The sequence below is a fragment of the Cryptomeria japonica genome, chromosome 2, assembly GCF_030272615.1.
Source record: "Cryptomeria japonica chromosome 2, Sugi_1.0, whole genome shotgun sequence".
NCBI lineage: Eukaryota > Viridiplantae > Streptophyta > Pinopsida > Cupressales > Cupressaceae > Cryptomeria > Cryptomeria japonica.
In genome coordinates this window covers 242117758-242140614 of record NC_081406.1, presented here as the reverse complement: position 1 = coordinate 242140614, position 22857 = coordinate 242117758, and the positions used below count along the sequence as shown (strand labels likewise).

At 36.7% G+C, this 22857-nt stretch overlaps 1 protein-coding gene across 2 annotated transcripts in view; it reads right to left on the bottom strand.

The window, feature by feature from the left end:
- Window positions 1-22857, bottom strand: part of LOC131063290 (glutamine-dependent NAD(+) synthetase) — a 154721-nt gene that overhangs the window by 37669 nt on the left and 94195 nt on the right. For both annotated transcript variants that reach the window (XM_057997074.2, XM_057997075.2), the window contains exons 6-9: window positions 19856-19993; window positions 17136-17304; window positions 16650-16785; window positions 16107-16245 (exon numbers count right to left, since the gene is read on the bottom strand). In XM_057997074.2, coding sequence (XP_057853057.2) covers window positions 16107-16245; window positions 16650-16785; window positions 17136-17304; window positions 19856-19993 — 582 coding nt within the window. The remainder of the gene's footprint in view (window positions 1-16106; window positions 16246-16649; window positions 16786-17135; window positions 17305-19855; window positions 19994-22857) is intronic.

Genomic DNA, 22857 nt, shown 5'->3' with positions numbered 1-22857 from the left:
CAACGTCCTTGTGATGTTCATCATGAAAGTATCATTGACTAACTTGTAGTTCTTCCCTGGTGGATGATGCAAGTAGGTATAGGATTCACAAACTCTGACCTCGCCGGGTCCTCTTCCAATCACTCCTCTGTGAGGTAGTCCTGCGTACTCAACGCTCCTGATTAAGGCATAGATGACGTATGAACTCATGTGGAAGGACTTAGTAGCCCTGAGTCTTCTCAACTGTACGTCCAAGCAATGGCTAATTATCCTAGCCCAATGTATTGTACCCTTTCCTTGAACAATCACCTGGATGAAGTAAAACATCCATTTCTCAAAATAGAAGGCATGAGGTGCTCCTGTAACTCTGTTGAGCATGGTGATCAAATCTCTGTACTCCTCTTGGAAATCAATCCTGTGTGGTGTGTTCGGTACTTTGCTCAGACGGGGACGACTCTTAAGTAGCCAGTTCTTGTTGATTATGCTTAGGCAAGCATCTGGATCATCATCGTACACTGATCTGGCTCCTTCAATGCTCTTGTATATCATGTCCCTGTGCTCTGGAAGATGGAAGGTTTCGCTTATGGCTTCCTCTGAAAGGTACGCCAAAGTGTTTCCCTCATTGGACACAATTGTCCTGGACTGTGGATTGTAGTGACGGGCACACTCGATCATCAACTCGTGGCACTGAATGGCTGGAGGAAAACCGGCCGCCTTAATGATGCCACTCTCTATTATTCTCCGGGCGACAGGTGATGGCTTGCCGATGTAAGGGACCTCTCGGAACTTCTTTGTGCTAAAGTTCCCCAAGTTGGTATCTCCAATGTTGCTCCATTTAGACACGATCTTGGTCTCCACTTCTTCGGTCTTCTGATCTTCTTTCATGAGAGCCGAGCGACTGGGGGATGCTCCCGCCTTTGGGGTCGCCATACCTACACAACATTCCATTATAAGAAATAGATTTTGCAATAAATAACGTAAATAAGAGAGATAAATTTTAGGAAACCTCATGATAAGTCTCTAGAGTTATCATTTCCTAAAATACAACGATTGAGCTAAGAGATTTAAAATTCAAAATTTCAAAATTTGAAATATGACGATGAATGAATAAAGCAATAACAATTAAATCGCCATACCTCGATAGAGAGCTAACTCTAGAATGCAAAAACAAAATTTGCCTAGGCAAAATTGAGGTATAAGATAATCTTCAATATGATCTCCTCAAAATTGACTTCGCCACCTCTGGAGAGAATGTGATCTTCAATTATCGCCTTGGACGTGGTTTCAAATGGATCTTCAAACTCGCCTTGGTGTGGTCTTCAAATTCGCCTTGGACGTGGTTTCAAATGGATCTTCAAACTCGCCTTGGTGTGGTCTTCAAATTCGCACCACCCTTGGTCTTCAACGTAATTCGCACTCTATATTAGCGCCACCTTTGGTTTGAAATCGCACCACCTTTAGATAACTTAGCGCGCCACCCTTGGTTGAATGAAACTCGCACCACCTTTGAAGTGTCTACGCCACCTTGGATAATATTCGCACTATATTCGCCTCTTTCAATTCGCATGAAGGAAGGTAAAATAATGATGTAGAAAAATGATAATTCCACTCCCCTTATATAGCGCGTTCATCCTTCACCCCTTAGGCCGACTTGATAAAAATAAAACCATTTTTTAAATGATTTGCAATGAAATGACAAGGCCGACCTTCTTAAATGAGCGCTTGAAATCGATTTTTTTATTAATTAAATAATTAACTATTAATGCCTTGCGTTTTTTAAATGAGAATTTCGATTTTTAATAAAGGCAAAAAAAATAATTAATAAGAGATAACGCCATATTAAATGCCAAATAAAAATGGATTTTCAATTTTTAAATCGATTTAGCATTTAAGGAAATTTGAATTGTTTAATTTGGCGCCAAAAATATGAAAATAAAGGGACGTACCTCATCGCTCTGGTCCCTTGGAGAGGGACAGGAGCGATTCACCATCTTTGGCATGATTCTTGCGTTTTCAACGTTCAACTCCTTCATTTCCACGTCCCAAATCGATCATCTGGTGGTCCTTCGAATTTGAATTTCTTTCTTGTGCGAGCAAGTGCATCTTATGACCATTATCGCCCTGGTCCCTTGGAGAGGGACAGGAGCGATCCTAAGGTTTTTTGCTTGAAATTCTCCATTTTGGTACGATCCTTTCCTTGTATCATCTTCCAAATGCCATTAAAAACCTTGTGCGTCCTTGTCTTAATCGTGATTTTCAAAGAATATCATGTGTTTTGCCTAACATCGCCCTTGTCCCTTGGAGAGGGACAGGAGCGATCTCCATGTCTTCGCGTTCATCTTGTATCTTTTGACCTTCGAACTTCCATTGTAAGGCGAATAACGTCTATGCTCATTCCTTTCGCGCTTATTCCATTTGTCTTCATTATGTGTTTGGACGTATTAAAGGGACCATCGCCCTTGTCCCTTGGAGAGGGACAGGAGCGATCCATTATTTCTCCTTGATCTTGGCGACTTTTAAACTTCGATCTCCTTTGCAATGTCCTTCAAACGTCGTCCTTCGCACTTCCTAACCTCGCTTCGCCTTGATCTTTGAAGGAATGTGAGTGTTTTGATAGTATCGCCTTGGTCCTTGTCCAAAGGACAGGAGCGATATGGGGCTTTTACACTATTTGGCGATGTTTAGACGTTCAAACCCTTGCAAATTATCTTCAAACGATGCCATGGACCTTGCATAACCTTGTGAATCTTTAACTTAGCACGCACTTGGAACAAAACGAGGAATCCAAAGCGAATCGCCCTGGTCCCTTGGAGAGGGACAGGAGCGATCTAGTCTCCATGCTCAAAATGATGATCATTTCACGTTCAAAACTCTTGTTTATCATCTTGTTGTCATACCATGGACCCTCCAAGACGTTGCGAACCCTTGATCTTACGTAAATCTTGCATAAAATGGCCAATATATCCAACATCGCCCTGGTCCCTTCCTGAGGGACAGGAGCGAAGTTCATCATTGCGAGCTTGTTCTTGTTTTTACTAACTTGCAATTATCTTCATTACGTGAAATGACGTCCTTTTAAGTCCTCTTGGTAACTTAATATTTGCTTGTCCTTTGAAATCGATGCCTTAATGGAAATATCGCTCTGGTCCCTTGGAGAGGGACAGGAGCGATCTGGGTCTTAGAGTGCACATTCCTTCCATGTGATGACCTTTACAACCTTGCGCTTGATAGAAATGCCCTAAAATGTCTTCGCCACCCTTCGTCTTGACTTGGCTCGACCTTGAACTTTGGAGGAATGCCCTTGAACTTGCGTAGGGAGTATTATCATCATAGTATCGCCCTGGTCCCTTGGAGAGGGACAGGAGCGATCCTCCCCCTGTGGCCTTCATCTCACTTTGCCAGGTTCCAAGTTTATATTCAACGGACTCGTCCTTCTTCACTCTATTCGTCCATGCCTTGACATCATTTGTAACTTTGCAAGAAAAGCAATTATATCAAAAATCGCTCTGGTCCCTTCCCGAGGGACAGGAGCGAACTAGGCATTTAACACTGGTATGGACGTCCCAAAAATCTTCAATTTATATTCAATGTGTTCATCTCATGTTCTCCTTTGTTTTTGAACGTAAACTTGCCTTGACCTTTGTCTGGATTTTGCAAAATGAAGGAAATCGCTCTGGTCCCTGGGAGAGGGACGAGAGCTACAAGGTACTTCGCCCTGGTCCCTTGGAGAGGGACAGGAGCGATTTAGTCAATATAGGTCATTTTCCTTCGTTTCTGCATATCAAATTATATTCATTTGGCAAAGCATCCTCCCTTGGACGTCCTCAAATCATTAAGCTCTCGAAATCTTGCAAGGACAAGACGAAATTTGAATTGTAGCTCCGGTCCTTCACTGAGGGACAGGAGCGATTTTCCTCCTGGAGGCATGTCTGTGCTCATGAAAATCTTCAATTAATATTCAATGGAAAGATCTCGTCGTTCTCCATCACTTCAAACGTAAAATTTGTCTGGACTCTGCAAGAATGATGAGATATTTGAAAATGAGCTTCCGTCCTTCACTGAGGGACAGGAGCGATTTTGCTCCTACAGGCCAAAATAACAAGATTTTTCACATTTTAACACTTCACGAGGCGAAAACAAATCAATTCCAATGCCCAGGATCAAAATTCAAAAAAGTCAAAATTTGGTCAAAATATTCAATCGGACAGAAATTCACATTGACGGTCAACACTTAGACAAATTTAAGCTCTGCATGAACATTCCAATTGAAAATTAGACCATTTTGGCGAAATCATTGCATTCAAAATTTGCATTCCAGAAAAGGAAGCTCAAAAGCTCTCAAAAAACAACTGGATTTTGGCTTGAAAAGGCAAAATTTAAAACCCTAAGGCTTGGCCCTAAATCCAGACAACCAACCAACTAACAAAACCCTAAAAACAAAAGCGAAAACGAGCGAAAAACAAGCAAAAAGAGGGGGTCCCCATTTGCGATGGGGCGATGTGTGAAATGGTCACAACACAACCATACGACACTACAAAAAGAACTTAAAAATTATAATTTATATTTTTTAATATTTACTTTTTCCACCCATTTAAAAATTTAAACTTTTATTATTATTTTTTCTATTTTGCTCTTGTGTAGCCCACCTAGTATTTTGCTCTTCCATTTCAGTAGTTTTCTTTTGCTATTCAACCCACAATATTATGCTTTTACCTTCGGTATTTATGACCCTCTATACAAGTACATAATTTAAAACTTTTTCCTTTCTTCATGGATTTCTTGTGAAGTGTGCTCTGATCTGACATTGATGTTGTGTCAAAATGTGCAACATGAGTAGGGTACTTTGTAGCATTCATTAAGACAAGAAGTATCTATAGGCTCTAAATACAAAAAAAATTAATATTATTATTTTGAAGAATGCCTTTATTAATTTTAGTATCTTCAGTGAAATCAGGTGCATTTGTTGGATGAAATATCCCTAAATATAAATGTGAGGAAAGCTCACAAAAATTCCTTCAAGTTGTCACCAACACTCGGTTCTGATTATTCCAAAACTTCTTACAGATTGCAAGACATAGATTTAACAGTAATCTTTAGTGCATAAAGATGAACAGAGACTATCATATGCTGGTAAGTCCAAAGCAATTACAATGCACAGAGGAATACATTAAACAAAATAGGATCTGACCTGTATGAGTAGAGATAAGATTAAAGCTAATTAACTTGAAGCTCAGTTTACATCCGTTGAAAGGATTATTAATGTCCAACGTTGGCAGTCGCTTACAAAAATACATTGAGTCCTTCAGCTTGATACTCCTACCAAGACCACTAACCATTCAATATGCAGGCTTTGATGTTGACTTTTGCAATGCATAGAAGAGATTCAATGCATTGAAATTTCCACAATCGCCCAAGCTTACAGATACCACACACAGCGCACTATGTATAACACCGCAGCTTTTTCCTGAAGAAGCCCTTCCCTTTAGGGGAATCTATTAATTATTTGGCTCTCACCTGGCAAATGTCTTCTTACTGGATTGCATGGTGACTCTTACTAGTTAAATACTATTGGCAGGTATTAATACTCCAAGTATCAATTTCCTTAATTTATTATAGAACCGCACTGTTTACCAAACCCGCTGTAAAATATCAAACTCTTGACTCCACGATTTTATCGCTAAACATTTCTTACTGGTTCTAGTCGCTTCAAGATATTAACCCGACACCAAAGCTCAGCATTAATAAAAACATTTGCTGATGTATCAAACCTTCAGCTTATAACCTTTAGCGCTAATAGAAGTGATCAACATTTTAATTCTCAAGTGACCAATTTGTCTCCAAAGGAAACTTCACAAATTTGTCCAGATGTAGACTCCGTCACGAATCCACCCTTTAGGAAGAACTAGGTTTTTCATCCAGCTCTTCTATCACTCTTGAAGGTTTTCATCTCCAAAAGGCATAAAACATTTATCAAATCCAACCTGCCTTACTTCTCCCACTGAGCCTCCCTATAAAGATCTCCAGGAACTTTCTAGAAGATAAGGCCAACTTGAACATTGAAAAACTTTATTTAATAAAGTAACATTATAATATTTTATTGTTTATTTAATTAAATTAATTAATATTAAGTCATCATTGGATATTTTATTTATTTTGACAACTTAATAAAATTAATCTAATTAATTGTCACCTTATGAATTGGGGACATTACATTGGAAGATCAAAGCTGACCATATTCAAAACTTTTGCGCTTTGTGAACCTTATACTTCAATGAATGCACATTATCTATCCAAAATTTCAAATTCGTTCTTCAGTTGTTGCTCTTCATTGATCTCCATGGCTTTAGTAAAATTGTAGTTAGCAGAACATACTTCATGGTCCTCCACTTGTCAATGGAACATGCCATGGAGGGAATTTGTTTCATCTTCTCAACATGATTGGACTTCACAAATTTCTTCGATGTTCAGCTCCATGGGACCCTTATCATGTTTCTTTGTCCATTCTTCTTTAGAGCCTAAATCTAAGGAATCTAAGGAAGCTGCTTCCTCAATTATTACTTGAAAAATCAATTATATATTTTCTGCCCTTATTTTCAATGGAGAGAATGTTCTTTTTCGAATCATGATCAGCTTTGGTGTAAGATGCCACCCTATTTGGTACCAATTTTTAACTTTTCCAACTGCCCTGCTGCTAGCAATTTTTTTAAACAGTTTTACTTGAATATATTGTTCAGTTATGCAAGAGGATGTAATATTTGCTAAGCACTATTACTCAGAATCAAAGAGAATTGCTTGTAGAATGAATATTGAAGATGTTCATTTGCTCATACTGAAAAGACATTTTTCTTTCAACATTAAATAGCAGAAAGGAACTGAAATACAAGATGCTGACCTTGTCTGGCCAGAAAATCTTTATTTAATGATTCAGTAAGATGTTCCTTTGCTCATACTGAAAAGACATTTTTCTTTCAACATTAAATAGCAGAAAGGAGCTGAAATACAAGATGCTGACCTTGTTTGGCCAAAAAATCTTTATTTAATGATTCAGTAATTACATATAATAATCTGCCAGAAGTTGCAGCTTTCATACATTATGCAGCTATAACCATGAACCATATACATCTTGAAGAGCATTTCCATAGTAACCTGCAGCGTTCAGGGATAAAATTAACATCTGCAATATGCTTTGGACTCTACCCAAACTCGAACTCACTCCACGCCCTTGTGTGAGGTGGAAAATAAAGCCACAACTCATTTCACATACCCATATGTTCAAGGGAAGCTAAAAATGGCAGGGTTACTATTTATAGTAACTTTGCATTTTTGCACATATGAATCTGAAAACTTACTGCATGGAGCGAGATTGAAATATAAGGTGAATGATGAAAGAATCATCCCAATATGCTGTGGCATTTGAGATATATTAAGATTTTTATTTTGAGAAATTTCTCCAATACAGCTTCAAATGCAATTTTGAGGGCCTTACATAGATGGGCTCAAAAGTTGAACAAATTGGTGTCACCCCAATGCATTGTTGTAGGTCTCTTCATGAACATACCAATGATATATAATGGTTAAATATCCGATGGCTGAAGTGAAAATTATAGCTCCTAGAAGTTGAACTACTAGAATTCCAAATTACCAATTTCCAAGAAAATATCTTCTTGAGTGGGAAAATGGACAGTTAGACTTTTCGTGCGTATTGTCATTTTATGACACCCTTGGTCCATCAGTGAGAACCAATCAAAGATATGTTTCCTGGACCAGTTATGCCCCAGTTGATCAAGCGCCAAGTCAGGGAATCATGAAAATGCTCAAGTGTTCTTTCAAAATGAGGCGGACCTCGAGCCTTCCCCTTTTCCCTTACATCTTGCCTCCGTGCCTTGTAGTCCTTTGGTCCTTTCGACTCCCTTTCCTTCCGGATTACGGAATGTGAGAAACCAGTCTACCCCTTCCCTCTTTGGGAAGAGGTATGTCGACTCCCCAAACTCCATAACCCAGACCTCCCTTTCCTTCCAGATTACGGAATGCGGGGAACCAGTCTACCCCTTCCCTTTTGGGAAGAGGTATGTTGTCTCCCCAAACTCTGTAACTTGGACCTCCCTTTCCTTCCAGATTACGGAATGCAGGAAACCAGTCAACCCCTTCCCTCTATAGTGCTCAATTACACAAGATTTTACAGGAAGGTGATCACCCTTAAATTTACGGTTTTTTGCAGAATTTTGTGATGTTGATGCATGTCTTCAATATATAGATGCTTACATCACTTAACAGGGTTGAAAACTTTTGGAGAAGCATTGAGCTTATCATCACATGGGATGGTGAGACAAAAGGTTCCAACTAAGTCAGGGTTTTCTTAGCTAAAATTGATCCATAAGATGTAATGAATGCAAACAATTGTTCTTATCGTGTGCATCCACAATTATGTAGGGAGTTTAAAATATTTCAAGGGTCACTATTGTGCAAGATGGAGATGTGTTGGTAAACAGATTTGTTGCTCTTAAGTAATCTTCTTGAAGAACTCTGTTTCACCCTTTGATTAGCAACAAAAATGTTCACAACAGTTGAAGAATCGCAAAACAATAGCAATTCCTCTCTACGTTTGAGAGGGGCAGCTCCCTCATATGATGGGGATATATGGATTTTATGGGATTTTAAGAACAAAATGTATAACAAAATCTAAATGAAGGAAAGAGAAGTAATCTTATCAATTGAAGTTCCACACATTCAAGTTGAGATACCAAAAACTTGACATGATAATCTTTTCCAAATGCAATGTTAAAGGAAAGCAAACGATTATCATTGATGAAACATAAGAATATTAACAACGCATGAGATTGAATTGAACACACGTCCAAAACATTTCTCTATTGCTTTCTTGCTTGAATAGTACTATTCAAGTCCTTCTTACAATGCCTTGTGAAAAAGTGGAACCCCTTGATTGTATTACAAAGAAGTATATATAGGTGAGGCTAGTAACCACCTAAACTAACTACCTTAACCACCTTTTATTAAATACTTGGAATAACTAACTCTTTAAGTGCATCAACTTGAAATAACTAAAATTTATTTTTGGAAAAATAGTTACTTGGCGTAACTACCCAATTTTAGCACTTAAAATAACTACCTTGTGAGAAAGAGTTGGGATAAATCTAACTTTACAATTAAAGAGATCAAGTCAAGACTCGAACAGGAAAGGCTCGATCATGATGATTACTTACAAAACAAGCCAAAAACATGACTCAAGCCATACACACACACATCAAAAATGAGAACTATACAATATGCAATACAGCATTTATTCCATGCTTGCCGAAGGTGCCGTTGATGGAGTTGCTGATTCTGGAATCTGATTCTGCTAACTGGATACTTTTTCCTTAAACATTCTGAAAAGTTTGATGGCTGGAGTAACAGATTTCCCCTTAGGAATTAGGATGTTAGCTATCCTCATCTTCCAGGTCTTCAAGTTTATGAAGATGTTCCTCAACTATGACACCATATTTGGTATTTGATAAATAGAAGACTTCAAGGAAGTGTAGGTGTCGGTCAATTTGTCCATTGTATTTTCATTGAAGACTTCTCTATTGAAGAGTTTTTGATCAACCATTTTGCATCACTTGTGAATCTTCCACCAATGATGTACTTGGAAGGATTGTAGTAAGCTGATTCTGGAGTTTTGCACGCACTTGACCACAAGCAAGTATAACCTTCTCTTGTTCTCTCGAAACTTGGTTGATGATTACCAACTTCCAACCTATGCTTTCTGACCAGATTTCTAAGTAGTTCTCCTCTATATTAGGTAGGATTTTCTCTGCTACAAGGATATCAACATTAATCTCCATCATCTGCCTAAAATCATTCATGATCTCTTTCCAAGCCGCTTCTTCTTTTCTAACACTTTTCAAGTCCTTTTCAATGGTCTATTTCTTGATTAAGGCTTCATCATGAACAGCCTTTGCCTTAACAAAGAAATCGGATGCAATGGACTTGATCTTCTCCACCCAACTCTCGGCTACTTTCCCATAAACTTGGTATTTTTGGAGATTATCAATAACACCTTTTTCAATTTCTCCTTCTGGGCCCAAGGTGACTGGTTGGCGGTCAATATTGAGTGGCAGGGTAGAAGTGTCAACTATGGACTTCAAGTAGGAAGACAAATTTTGCACGTATTGTTTCAATAGATCCTTTGACTGCTTCTCTTTCTCAGTCCTTTCCACTAGCTTTGCGGCTACCACATTGAAGTTTTGTATGTCAGCTTCATGAGTAGACGGGCCCATATCAATCTTTGTCATAACAAAATCAGCAGGAGTGGCTTCATTTACATCTTTTTCAGAGATGGGATGAGCTATCTCTAGACACATATTTCCTTAATTCGAATCAGTCTTTATCCTTGAGATTACTTTGATCTTCTTTGGTTTCTCATGCATCCTGAAAAGATCAGATATTGTGTTGAATTCAAGAATAACTAACTCCTCCGTCTTTCTCTTTTTCAATAGACTTTGTTCCAACCATGGGAGGGAAAGATTTTCTGAGGGCCCTTGTACATCACTTTGTTGGAAACTTTGTCGCCCATGTACTAGTGAGGTTGCTCGCTCTCTGACTTCTTCTGCTTGACATACTGAATTCCTTAGGGAAGAAGGTTCCATAATTGGAGTAGGATGTTGAAATTCATGATAAGGGGATTCAATGAGGATTGAAGGTGACAAAGTTGGTATGCCCTCATCAAACTTCAAATCATCCAGGACTTCTACTGGGTCTTGTTCTTTCTCTTCTTTTGAGGTAGAATCTTCTGCTTTGTCCTTTGATCTTGATTTCTTCTTCTTCTGTTTAGGCTCATCTCCGCATGTGTTTTGGAGATTATTCCTTCTTGGAGGGTATTCATCTCCACCGCTTCCTTGAGAATTCTGGTGGGAAAGAGTATCCATAGCTGGTGTATGAGAAGGAACTGATGAAGTAGAACTGCCTTGATGGCTACTTCTCCTTGGTGTCTCCTTTCTAATATTTGGCCTTGTAACAGTCATTTGTGCTATCCTCTTTCTGACCCAATGTGATGTCCCCATCCAAATGATAAGTCTATAGCACTGAACAACTATAATAAGCTCCTTGTATTATCTTTAATGATAACTTACAATTCATTAAGCAAAAATGAATAATTGTAGACGTGAAGATATCTATCGATATAAAGACCATTCAACGTATAGTGGCATTCCTTAATTATATAACAATCGTATCGATTATATACATAGGCAGAACATATATATTATACTCATAGGAGTTAATTATGTAGTGCGAAGTTTAGACGAAATCCGTATTATCGAAGAGACACAGTTTGATATTCTATAAGATATCAATAATTAGCAAGTCGATTGGCTATAGGTGAAAGCCATATTTCCGAAGACAAGTATGTTCCATTACAGATTCTAGTGAGCCTATAGTATTATTTGATGCAAATATAAGTATTGGGAATAGACATTGAAGAATCAATATTAAGTAATTGAGGAGCCGAACATATTGAGTGTTTGATATAATTATTCGGATGATGAGATAAATGTGTCACTTTGGTGAGACCAATACACATAGTAAGAATGGGAAATACGATTTCTTCATGCCACCATGAATATTAGAATTAATTCCGCTAATGAACGAACAGATATGAAAAGGAGACTAATCAGCACCTTTGGAATAATAAATTAATTGGTATGAAATGACACGTTGGGAAGGAAACGTGTCTTATCGAAATTAAAGGATGTAGCTTCTCCCTCTTGAAAGCTATATTAGGGGGATATATAGAGGAATATGGAGGGGAGTCAGAAAAAGGGCAGTATTAACCATCTTCAATTATCGATCATGGAGGAGGATTAGTAGTCTGCAAGACATCCAGATCAGATCAGACTGTTATTAAGTTCCAGACAGTAATATCTTGGGACTTGGTGGTATGTACAGGAATATGCTTGATATATATAGCCTGATAATATTTGTTATCCAGGATTTAATAGTAATATTTAAAAGTAATACTAATATAGATTATATCTCATACTTAACTTCACATACGTCAGATCTGTCTACCACTACAGGTACTTGGTAGAATAATGATTACTGTTTTAGTAAATGGCAGTGCTAGTATTTTATATGTGTTAGGAAATATAATTTGATATATATATATATATATATGCAAAGGTTGATCAGTCAAATGATATTTTATAAATAATGATTCTGCAGCAAAACATATAGTGTGATATTATCTGAATAAATATATATATATATTAAAAAAAATAGTAATTTGAATGAACAAAATAAATATGAAACTATGAGTCAGATTGAATTATCAATTCAATATCAGGAAAAGATTATGTTATCACTGATTTGATTCATGTTAAGAATGATTTGACTCTGACTCAAGTTAGTTTTAAAGTCAAAATATATAAAAATAGATAAATTATGGTAAAAACAGGCCTAAACCTAGTAGGGGGCATTACACCCAAGCTTCTGACTTCTTGATCACAAAACCAGTTCTTTCTCTGACATCTCTGACCTCTGGATCTACCCAATTAATAGCAGGAAGAGGTTGAGCCTGGATCTTCTCAAAATAGAAGGGATCAATCAGATCTGATTCATCATCTTCAATACCTTCAATGCTCTATTCCATCTTGAAATCACATATTTGTTTCAAGGTGAAACTCGTCCAATCTCTTTTCCTGACTTCAAATTCATCTTCACAATCTTCCCAAAAGTCTTTAATATTTGGGAAATGGAGATACCCAAGAGTGAGTTTTAGATTATTCTTGACATACCCTTTGCTATCAAAGGGGAATCTCATTTGGTAGGTATACAAATTGATTGGCTAGAGCCCTTTCCACATTTTTTGCTCTTGAGCTAGACTCACATCTATAATGACCGAGGCAAAAAGGGAATGCAACTCCTTTGTTCTTCCTATCTCTGCATTTCTTTTGGACTGACACCAGTTGTCTACAAAGCTCAATCAAGAAGAGTTTATCATCCACGTACCTTGGCAACCTATAAGGATAGCCATCGAATCCTCCTACTCGAAGGTAGGTGAACTTTGGAAACTGAATGAAGTAACTTCCGTACTTCTTTATCAACGTTGCAGCTACTTTCGATATTCTGGTAGTTGTATTTCCTTGAAGTAGCCTCACTGCCAGCATTGTAAAGGCATCATTCACTTGTCTGAAATGCACAAAACTCTCCTCTCACTGCAACTACTTGTAGGAGTTGTAGATCCATGTCTCCTGTTTCAGAACACTAGTAGTGCTTAAACCTGGTCATGACCTCAAATTAGTGATTGCATATACCAAATAAGAAGTCATGTGGAAACGTTGACTTGTCTTTAAGTGCATCAACTGATTATGTATGCAATCACTAATAAGACGGCCCCAATCAATGAATTGCTTTCCGGCTGATATAACCATGATGAAAAGGTGCATCCACATCTCGAACTCTATTGAATCGGGACAGTCTATTACTCTGTGGAGTAAGACTATTAGATGAATTATTTCTTTAATAAAAAGAGAGCGATGAAGCATCTTGGGAAGCTGAGACTGTCCACCTCTGGATGTCACCATCCATTTTTGGGCTAAGTTGTTCAAGCACTTGCTTCTGTTATCACTGAAATACTTGTAAGCCTTTTGCTTATCAATGCAAGTGAAATGTTCCTTGTATGGTAGTCAGAGGATGATGGCGATAGAAATTCCATCAAGCTTGGCCATCAAGCACCCGTCAATAGTCCTGATTTCTCTGGCTTCGGGTTTGTACCCTTTAGCACATTCTATCGCCAACTTTGGACATTGCACTGCTATGGGCAAACAAGCCGCATCAACTAGGCCACTTTTAGCTATCCTGTAGGATAATTTTGACCTATCTCCTTTTGTTAGTGATTTTCGAATGTCCTGCAAGTTGATGTGCTCGATTTTAGTGTCGAACACCTCTGGAAGCATAGTGTCAATCATAGGAGCATATTCATAGTCCAGGGACTTGTACTTCATGATGACACTTTTGCAAGTTTTTACATTGAAATCTTCTTTATTGATGTAGCTGGAGCTTTGACTTTGAGGTGTTTCTGAAAAGAATTCTCTACGGCTTATAGAGGCATGGCAACCATTTTGAAAATTCTTACAATGGTATTTCCTTGAAGGGTTCCTATAATAAATTCAATGAATTCAATCTCCGCACAAAACCCTATGCTGGCGTATGTCATGTATTCGGCCTTCACACTCGCTAATTGACTGCAGGAACTTGAAATTTTCAAAGCATCTTTAATGGTCTTCTTTGGCTATTTTGTGCACAGTCTGCATTCGTTTTATTTCATTCTTGGAGATGACAATCTTCTTAATGCATTCGTTTATACAACTCGAGTGCACTGTCAATGGTTACATATTTTGCATGCATGTCTATCGTGGCATACCAACTATAATATCTGATTGAATTTCCCACCATTATTCTTCAATAGATGTCTATAACCTATTCATATGCTCCCATACAATTACGGGCAGAAATGGTGCTATGTGAAGATCATTTCACCATATACGTCTTCTGCAAATTTTGAAACCATTAACTCCTTAGAGGTGTTCTTCAAACAATTTAGGTGCCTTGGTTATATAAACACATTTTGCTTGCATGTCGACAGAGCATTTATATCTACAATATTTGACACAAATCTTCCTACCAATTTGCCTTGATTGATCTCCATAACTTATTCAAGAATTCACATTTCGTACAGGTAGGGAGAATGCGAGCAATGGTTGTGGAATTTGACTTTACACCCACCAAATGCATTTGCCTCAAAAGTTTCTCGAGCCTTTCTAATTGATTTGCATCACCTAACTTGAAAGTGTGCATGCAATGAGAGGATGCTAATAAGAACTATGTGTATTGAGTTTTACAAACGGTTCAAGAATTAGTTATAGCAACTAACTCTAAGAAGAGGCATCGGTGTTTTTGCAATCACAAACAACTCACTGAATCCTTATGAAGGCTCCTTGTATTGGTGACTTGGTCCAAAGCGACTACTTACCGATGAGAAAGAAAAAGAAAGTTGTCAATAAATGTCAATGATGGAGTGACTTAGATTTTGAATTGGTTTTTAACTTATCGGCAACTTGTGGATAACATGAACTTGTCGATGAACTTCAAATATCGATGGTGTTTGAAGGGTGGCTTTTAAAATGAACCAACTTTCTTCATTTTGTGGCCTTTAAGAATTCGGCAACTTGTGAGTCTTGCGTAAAACACCGATTTGAATTAACTTGAAACTGAAGATTGGTATATAGTAGCCTTGAATCATTTCCTTCACCTTGTTTATGTTCACATTTTACGTATATTTCATGAGATTGCATTTTTGTGAGGCATTCTTGATGAACATCCACAAACTTGTTTGAACTCCCATTTTAGTATATGTAGGAAGAATGCTGGCATATAATGAGGAATTTGCCTTTAATTCTATCATTTGCATTTGTTTAGGACTTTCTAAACCTTTTCAAGCCTGGAACTTTGTGCATATCTCTTAATCATCTCGCTCCATGAAAAGAACTCTTTTTGAATGAATATATCAAACTATTCCTAGAATTTTGGACCATGACCACAGATGATTCTATTCCGAGATGATGGGAGACATTTGGGGATGATATGAGACCTTCCAAACTAACAACTCTTGCACACAAGATTTCAAATGCCAAAAAAATTTAAATTTACCAAGTTTAAAAATAGGGGTAACAAGATGTTTTCCATCATCGTATTTGTTGTAGAACAGGGTTTTATGAGAGTCGTTGACTCTGAAGCTTATATTTATAGACATTTAAAACACATGGGCTAATTCAAATGTGAAATAAAGCTGATGGTGAGTTCAAACTTTTCATAAGTTTGCCTCACCAAATGGTATGCAAAAATAGGAAAAATCTTTCAGTCCAAAAGTCAGTGAAAATAATTGCAGAAGTAAACATGTCTTGAACAAAAAAAACACACAAGTATGAAAAAAAATCACAAAACCAAAATTGCAACCTGAATTCAAAAGAATGGATAAAATCATTGAAAATTGTCCCTATTTTCAGATTCTGGATGTGCTGGAAACAAAACTACTTAAAATAAATCTCAAATAAAAAGCTTTAAAAATTTACCTTGTACCTTGGAGTTTTGCCTGTGAGTGACTGGAATAGGGAGATTAATGATGATACTACAGTATCGATTTTAACATCAAGATACCATGAGCCAATTTCATTAGACAATTTCTTTGCTCTTTCTCTGGTGGTTTCTGAACTGTAGGAAAAACAAAAGTAACTCATCAAGAACTCTCTTGCATCACTTCACATACCTTAAGACTCAAAGTTGCATCCAAATATTAATAAACCATAATAGAATCCCTTACAGATATTAGTTTGTGTTAATTCGGCCATCAGTTCAGTTCTTTGGTATGTATAATATTCATTGGTTCCAAATTCATAGACAAGTTAACCCCTCAATCTTAGACCTTTTTTATTACAAAGATGCGATTCCTCGTAGTTCCTTGATGAAACTAAAAGTCATGTCATTACTTGGAAGCTAGAAATATCATATCATGATAAAGTCTTAAAAATTCTGTTCAAGACAAATCTTGTGGCTTCCTAATAAGGAATTCTTCTGTTTACTTTTCTATATATGGATATGATGAGGGCATATCTTACCTATTCTCTGAACCCATGTAAACTGAGTAGAATATACGTTTTGCAAATTCTTTGCTATCAGTAGGGATATCTCCTTTTTCGTATTGACCTATACGTATCGCATCTGACTTGACTTGTTCATCTCCATTAGCAATAGCTGCAGGACAATTGGCAATGTTTAATGTCAGAAGAATAATAATGATGAAAACCAAAGCTTTTGTATCCTTAATTATTTCAGAAGAAATGACAAAATTTATGTCCGTAGTAGAGATACAAATCAGCAGATTAATTATATCTCATCCAGACTTGACTGTAACAATACTTGTTAGCTCAAATACATGTTAAGGAAAAAATCTTTCTAACTAGATTCCAAGTTATACATCATTATGCATATTAATTTTGTACACATATTCCATGTAATGTATGAATTAATAACACTCCATTTAGGAATGTAAGCGAAACTACTAACAGCTAAATAAATGAATGAATAGACTAGTGAAAACCAACCTTTTGTTACAAGCTGGCACATGCATCCAGCAATAGCTGCTACAGATGAACTGTCTGCTCCACCTGAAAGTGGCAACAAATAGCCAGAAGCTCCACTTCTCCGTAGGTAATCCCAAAGCCAACAAGCTGGACCCAGAGCTATTTCCTCTTCTGGAGAATGATATCTAATCTGGATTACAACATTAAAGATTTAGGGTATTCTAAACTATAGCTCTCTAGGCAAGAATAAAGTAATTATAAAAATGTAAACACCAAGCAAAGAGTTGAATGAAAAGTTTGCAGTAGAAAAATGAATAAAATCATGTAAAACAACTCAAACTGCATGGTTACAGGGTCACAAGCTAATTTCAATATTCAATGACTATTCTATGATCTACCTACTTCTAGGAATTGCTATAAACTATATTACAAAATTTAGAAACATATAAAGGATCTAAAAGAGATATGTTGCAGAAAACTTGCTAAAGCACTCGGCATCAAGAAGCTGAAAGCCGCATTTTTAGACATGGCTAAAATGTCTCAGTTTAAACTTTTTAGATTTGGTCCAAAGAATCAATTTAAGTTAGTACTATTTCATAAGGTCTAGGTGTTAATTTCATTAATCATGAAATGCAGACTTACATCCCTAGGTTAACTTGTTTTTAGCTTGGGTGGTTAGTCCCATATTTAAGAACTTTCACAAGTTGTGGGCTGCTATTTAAGTGGGCATTTCAATGCTCTATGTCACTACCCAATACAAAACTATTACAAAGGTTGAAAACCTCTATCAATAAGACTAGGATAAATCCAAGATTGAACCTTACTGAAATCCTCATTTCCATGAAATTGTTCAACTTTGATGAGCATTCTCAAATAGACAACAATGTCCTTGGTTCCTTTGGATCAAGCTTTAATGTAGACATGGTAGTTTCAATTACAATTCATGGTTTCCAGCTTAAACCTAAAAATCTCCTTGTTTCTTTGAGAGGATCTTCTATCACGGGGATATTTAGACTTGCAGTATATCTTATAGTTCTTGGTTTAATCAATTTAGGTTTAACTCCTCTTTCTTTGTTCACTTTTTTGAACTTTATGTTTATTTAATTTGCATAATCTAGGGCCCTTTAACCTACCATTGGTGTCAATGACCTCTTTTTGTCTTTTCTATCTGTTTTATTATTTATATTAAATCCTTCGTAGAATTCCTCTAACAAACCTCCACTCTGTCACAATACTGGATTACTTTCATGATTTTGAACAAGTTCTCTTGATCTTCCCCCACCTGGTTTGTATATGGGCATCCCATCAAAATTTGTTTCAGCGTAGCCTATTAGTGCAGCCTTGAATTCGGCACTTGCTCAATTGTGATGTGGAGAGCTCTGTAAATATAGGTTATTTGTCATGTACTTATAACTTGATGCCTCCCAAGTTCTTCAAACATTTTCCACATTTGCACTTCTAAAGGCTACAAGTCTTTTCTTCTTGCTGGTCCGAATATAATTAACAATTTAATCTACTGGATTGGCATTGTAACTGAATTACTTTGAAATCACAAGCTAGATGCTCCACGCTGTGATGACGGGAGCATGCCTGTGTTGTCGCAATGGATTCACTTCTGCCTCTTTTTGTTAGTAAATACAAAGAAATGAGATGAGAGAAATTTGCCAGGAATAGGTTACTCCACAGGGAGGAGCAGCATTGAATAGTTTTAGACAAGAACTGTCATATCAAAAATATTAAATGGTACAACTACCATAAATAAAGATAATACAACAGGCTCATTAAGAACCACAATAACTGCAAGTTACAACTTCTACAACAACCTTGACTAATGGCCTACACCTAACCACCCAAGTACACCATAGAGTGAATACACTTTATTACATCATTATTATATTCTAATACTTTTTGCTCTTTTTTGGCATTTTTTTAACATATAGTTGTGTAAACTTCCTATATCAACAACAGAGTGATTCCCATGCATGTGCTGTATATTGACAATGAATTAGACAATGAGAGATCAACTCTTTGTTTTGTTTACAAATTATACACATTGAAATACCTTGCCATCCGCTTTTATTGGTAGATCATAAATCAAGATTTTCCCATGAGCAACAAACCACATAAACCTTCAATTTTCAGCCAAACTTGACTACTCCATACTTGTTTGCAGGATTTTTTCCTATTTGCACAGTATATTGCTATTAGAGTAGTTCATACCCATTTGATGTTTTCAGTTTCAAGATGAGTGTTTGCATCTTTCTTTAAAATATTTTGACTGTCACGCTGTAGAAATAAGTGATAATTCCACATTAGCTGCTAGACTGCTTGCTTCTATGTTCAATTTTCTATAATCATTCATTGTTTTAGAAGCCTTTTAACTCAAATTTCTTTTAAAAATTTTGTCATATAGGATTTGTCTACATGGGTGCCTGTTCATTCCAACTTCCTTCCAAAAATGAAGTAATAGCTCCATCCCAAATTTGCTTTAAAATCTGGGTTTAAATTACTAGCATATTAATTCTAGTTTATTTACTGAATTGTACATCCAACTGGAACATTAATAGATAAAATGAATAAAAACATTGGGATTCTACACATTCAGTGACATAATCAAAGGTTAATGCAGCACATAATGACAACTATTGTAAAGTCCTCGAGTTAAAAGAGAAAAAACCTTCACAAACTTAAAGAAGTAAAACTAGTAGCATCAACGGAGTTGCTTCACAATCCATGCTCACCTTGATTGGCAATGATGGGAAAACTCTAAGATTCTCCTTTGATTGACACAGCTTGACATCAACTTGAATTGAGGGAATAGAAGGCTTATGGCTAGCTTGTTCACGTAAGCTGCTAATTGCTCCCCTATAACCCAAAACCTATAAAACAGAAACAACATTGCATTGTAAGGTCCTGATACAATTGGCCTGCAACTTTAAATAAATGGAAATTCACAAGATTAAAGCATATTACCATATTTACATATAAACAATAGCACAACACACTTCAACATATTACAACTGTGATTACTAAGATCAAGAAAGCTACCACAACAGTATAGAACTTATACAGCAATCTCATACAGAACATTATTTTTCTGGTATTAACAATCATGCAAGTATACATTCTTTTCCAAGAACTCCAAAATTTCACTTATATTGAGTCAGGTTAAGTCCAACCAAGACTTCTTTGCAAACTCATATTTCTAGACCCTATAGGGTGGCCTTCTTATTAGTATTTTCAATCTTTAATAAACAAAAGCAATTTTTATTTTCATATGATGCCAAATATTACAAACTGAAAAACATTAGTGGAGAAAACTTATGCATCTTGTTCATAACTGTTTATAAATCATCTCTCAGTAAGAACGAAATAAACCTAACATCCACGAAGGACCAAAAGAGTAAACAAAACCCATTTTATCAGACCCACTGCATTATCAATATTGTGATACACCCTTTGAATGTAAATGTTATTGCAATTTCCAATTTAATGAACAAGTTATATGCAAGATGGTGTATTTAATATTTAGGTATTATGACTATGACAATAATATTGTTGTCTTTCTTTTGCTGCAGGTATGGAGGATGAACATGTATCGATTTCAATGTCATCCCCTTTCTTTTGAATGATGCATATATAGTAAGATAGTCATGATCAAGTGGCACCTCGATCAGACATGTCTTTTAGACATGTCTGACCAAGATGTCACTTGGTCGTGACTCTTACAAATGGCAACCGATCCATTCAGTGTCTACGATAACTAATCGGTGCCATTGTAAATGATAACAGATCGATATAAACACACCCGATAATGAATCGGTATCAAAGCAAACAAGCCCAATAACTAATTCAGGTCAATTCTAATATAACCCGATAATGTTTGGACATGTATTAATTGTAGTTCGATGATGAAGAGGTTCGATATATGAATCATTCATATGAAATATATATCTGCATTACCATCTTTCTTCATTTGATGTAAACAGATAGGTATATGGTTTTATCTAATCGATTCTACTTGAATCAACACTCCCTCTTAGCTCGGGAAGATAAAGTTACCATATCTATCATCTCATTTCTTATAATGGTCAGGATTCCTTATGAAGTTTCATAATCTTACTCTACACAAGATTATACCATTCAATTATGAAGTATCACCTAAACATGTGATACAAGAGGTTAGTCAATTTGTAATGACATGATATCACCTAAGCACATGATATCAGTATTGCCTACACACGCAATACTAAGGATAATCATATGAAAATAATTAAATTTTCAACATATCCAAGTTGTGATAAGTGCACTAGCATTCTATTTCAAATGTAATATCACAACACAATCATGGCACATCCATGACATACCAGAGATCCTATCACAATAACTGGTTTGAACATCATAAGATCGTCACCTTATGATGTTCCCATACAAGTGTACAATATTTGAGAAGTCGTCACTTCTTGAATATGAACACGGGGGGTTACACCCATAGAAGTCCTAACACGACAAAGAAGTTTACACATTAAACATCTTATTGATATGCAAGTATAGGTTACAAAACAGATTACCTTTCTATCATACCCAAACCTTTTCTGAAGTGATCAACCTTCACTCTGGAAAGGGGTTTGGTCAGAATATCTGCAATCTGGTCTCTTGTATTCACATACTCCAATTGGATCACATTTTTGTCTACCATATCTCGCACGTAATGGTATGGAATCTCAATATGCTTGGATCTATCATGGAACACTGGATTCACTGAAAGTTTTATGCAGCTTTGATTGTCGCAATGGATAATAGTAGGCTTCATAGGATCACCAAACAATCCCACAAGTAACTTTCTAAGCCACACTGCTTCTCGAGCAGCCATGGAGGCCGCAATGTATTCGGCCTCGGTGGAACTTTGCGCTACAAAAGACTGCTTTCTGCTGATCCAGGATATCATGGCTGATCCCAAACTGAAGTAGCACCCAGAGGTGTTTTTCCTGCCAGTCACACTTCCAACCCAATCTGAATCTGTGAATCCGTGTAGATTAAAATCAACTTTCTCATACTTGAGACCAAGATTTAAGGTGCCTTGTAAATATTTCATAATGTGTTTTACTGCAACCAGGTGTATCTCCTTTGGCTCACACATAAACTGACTCAAAGCATTCACTACATAGGAGATATCTGGCCTTGTATTTACTAGGTACATAAGAGACCCAATCATCTGCCTGTATAGAGTGGGGTCAGTAGAAGGTGATTCTGTTGCAGCTTCTTTAAGTTTATGAAGATTGGTTTCCATTGGAGCGGTCATGGGTCTGCAATTTAGCATTCCAAATCTCTTCAAGATGTCCAAGGTATACTTGCCTTGGTTTAGAATAATGTTATCAGGATTCTGCCATACTTCCAACCCTAGGAAATAATGAAGGAATCCCAAATCCTTCATATCAAATTCTTTGGATAGATCTTTCTTGCATTGATCTATAAGGTTATCTTCTCTTGTGATTAATAAGTCATCAACATATAAAATCAATATTAGCATATCACCTTTGTTCTATTTGTAGTAGAGATTAGGATCTGTCAATTCTTTCATACCAGGCCCTGGGAGCCTGTTTAAGCCCATATAGAGCTTTCTTAAGTCTACACACATGAGACTTTGCATGATGAATCTCAAACCCTTCAGGTTTCTCTAGGTATACTTCTTCAGAGATCTCTCCATTAAGAAAAGTTGTCTTTACATCCATTTGGTGTACCT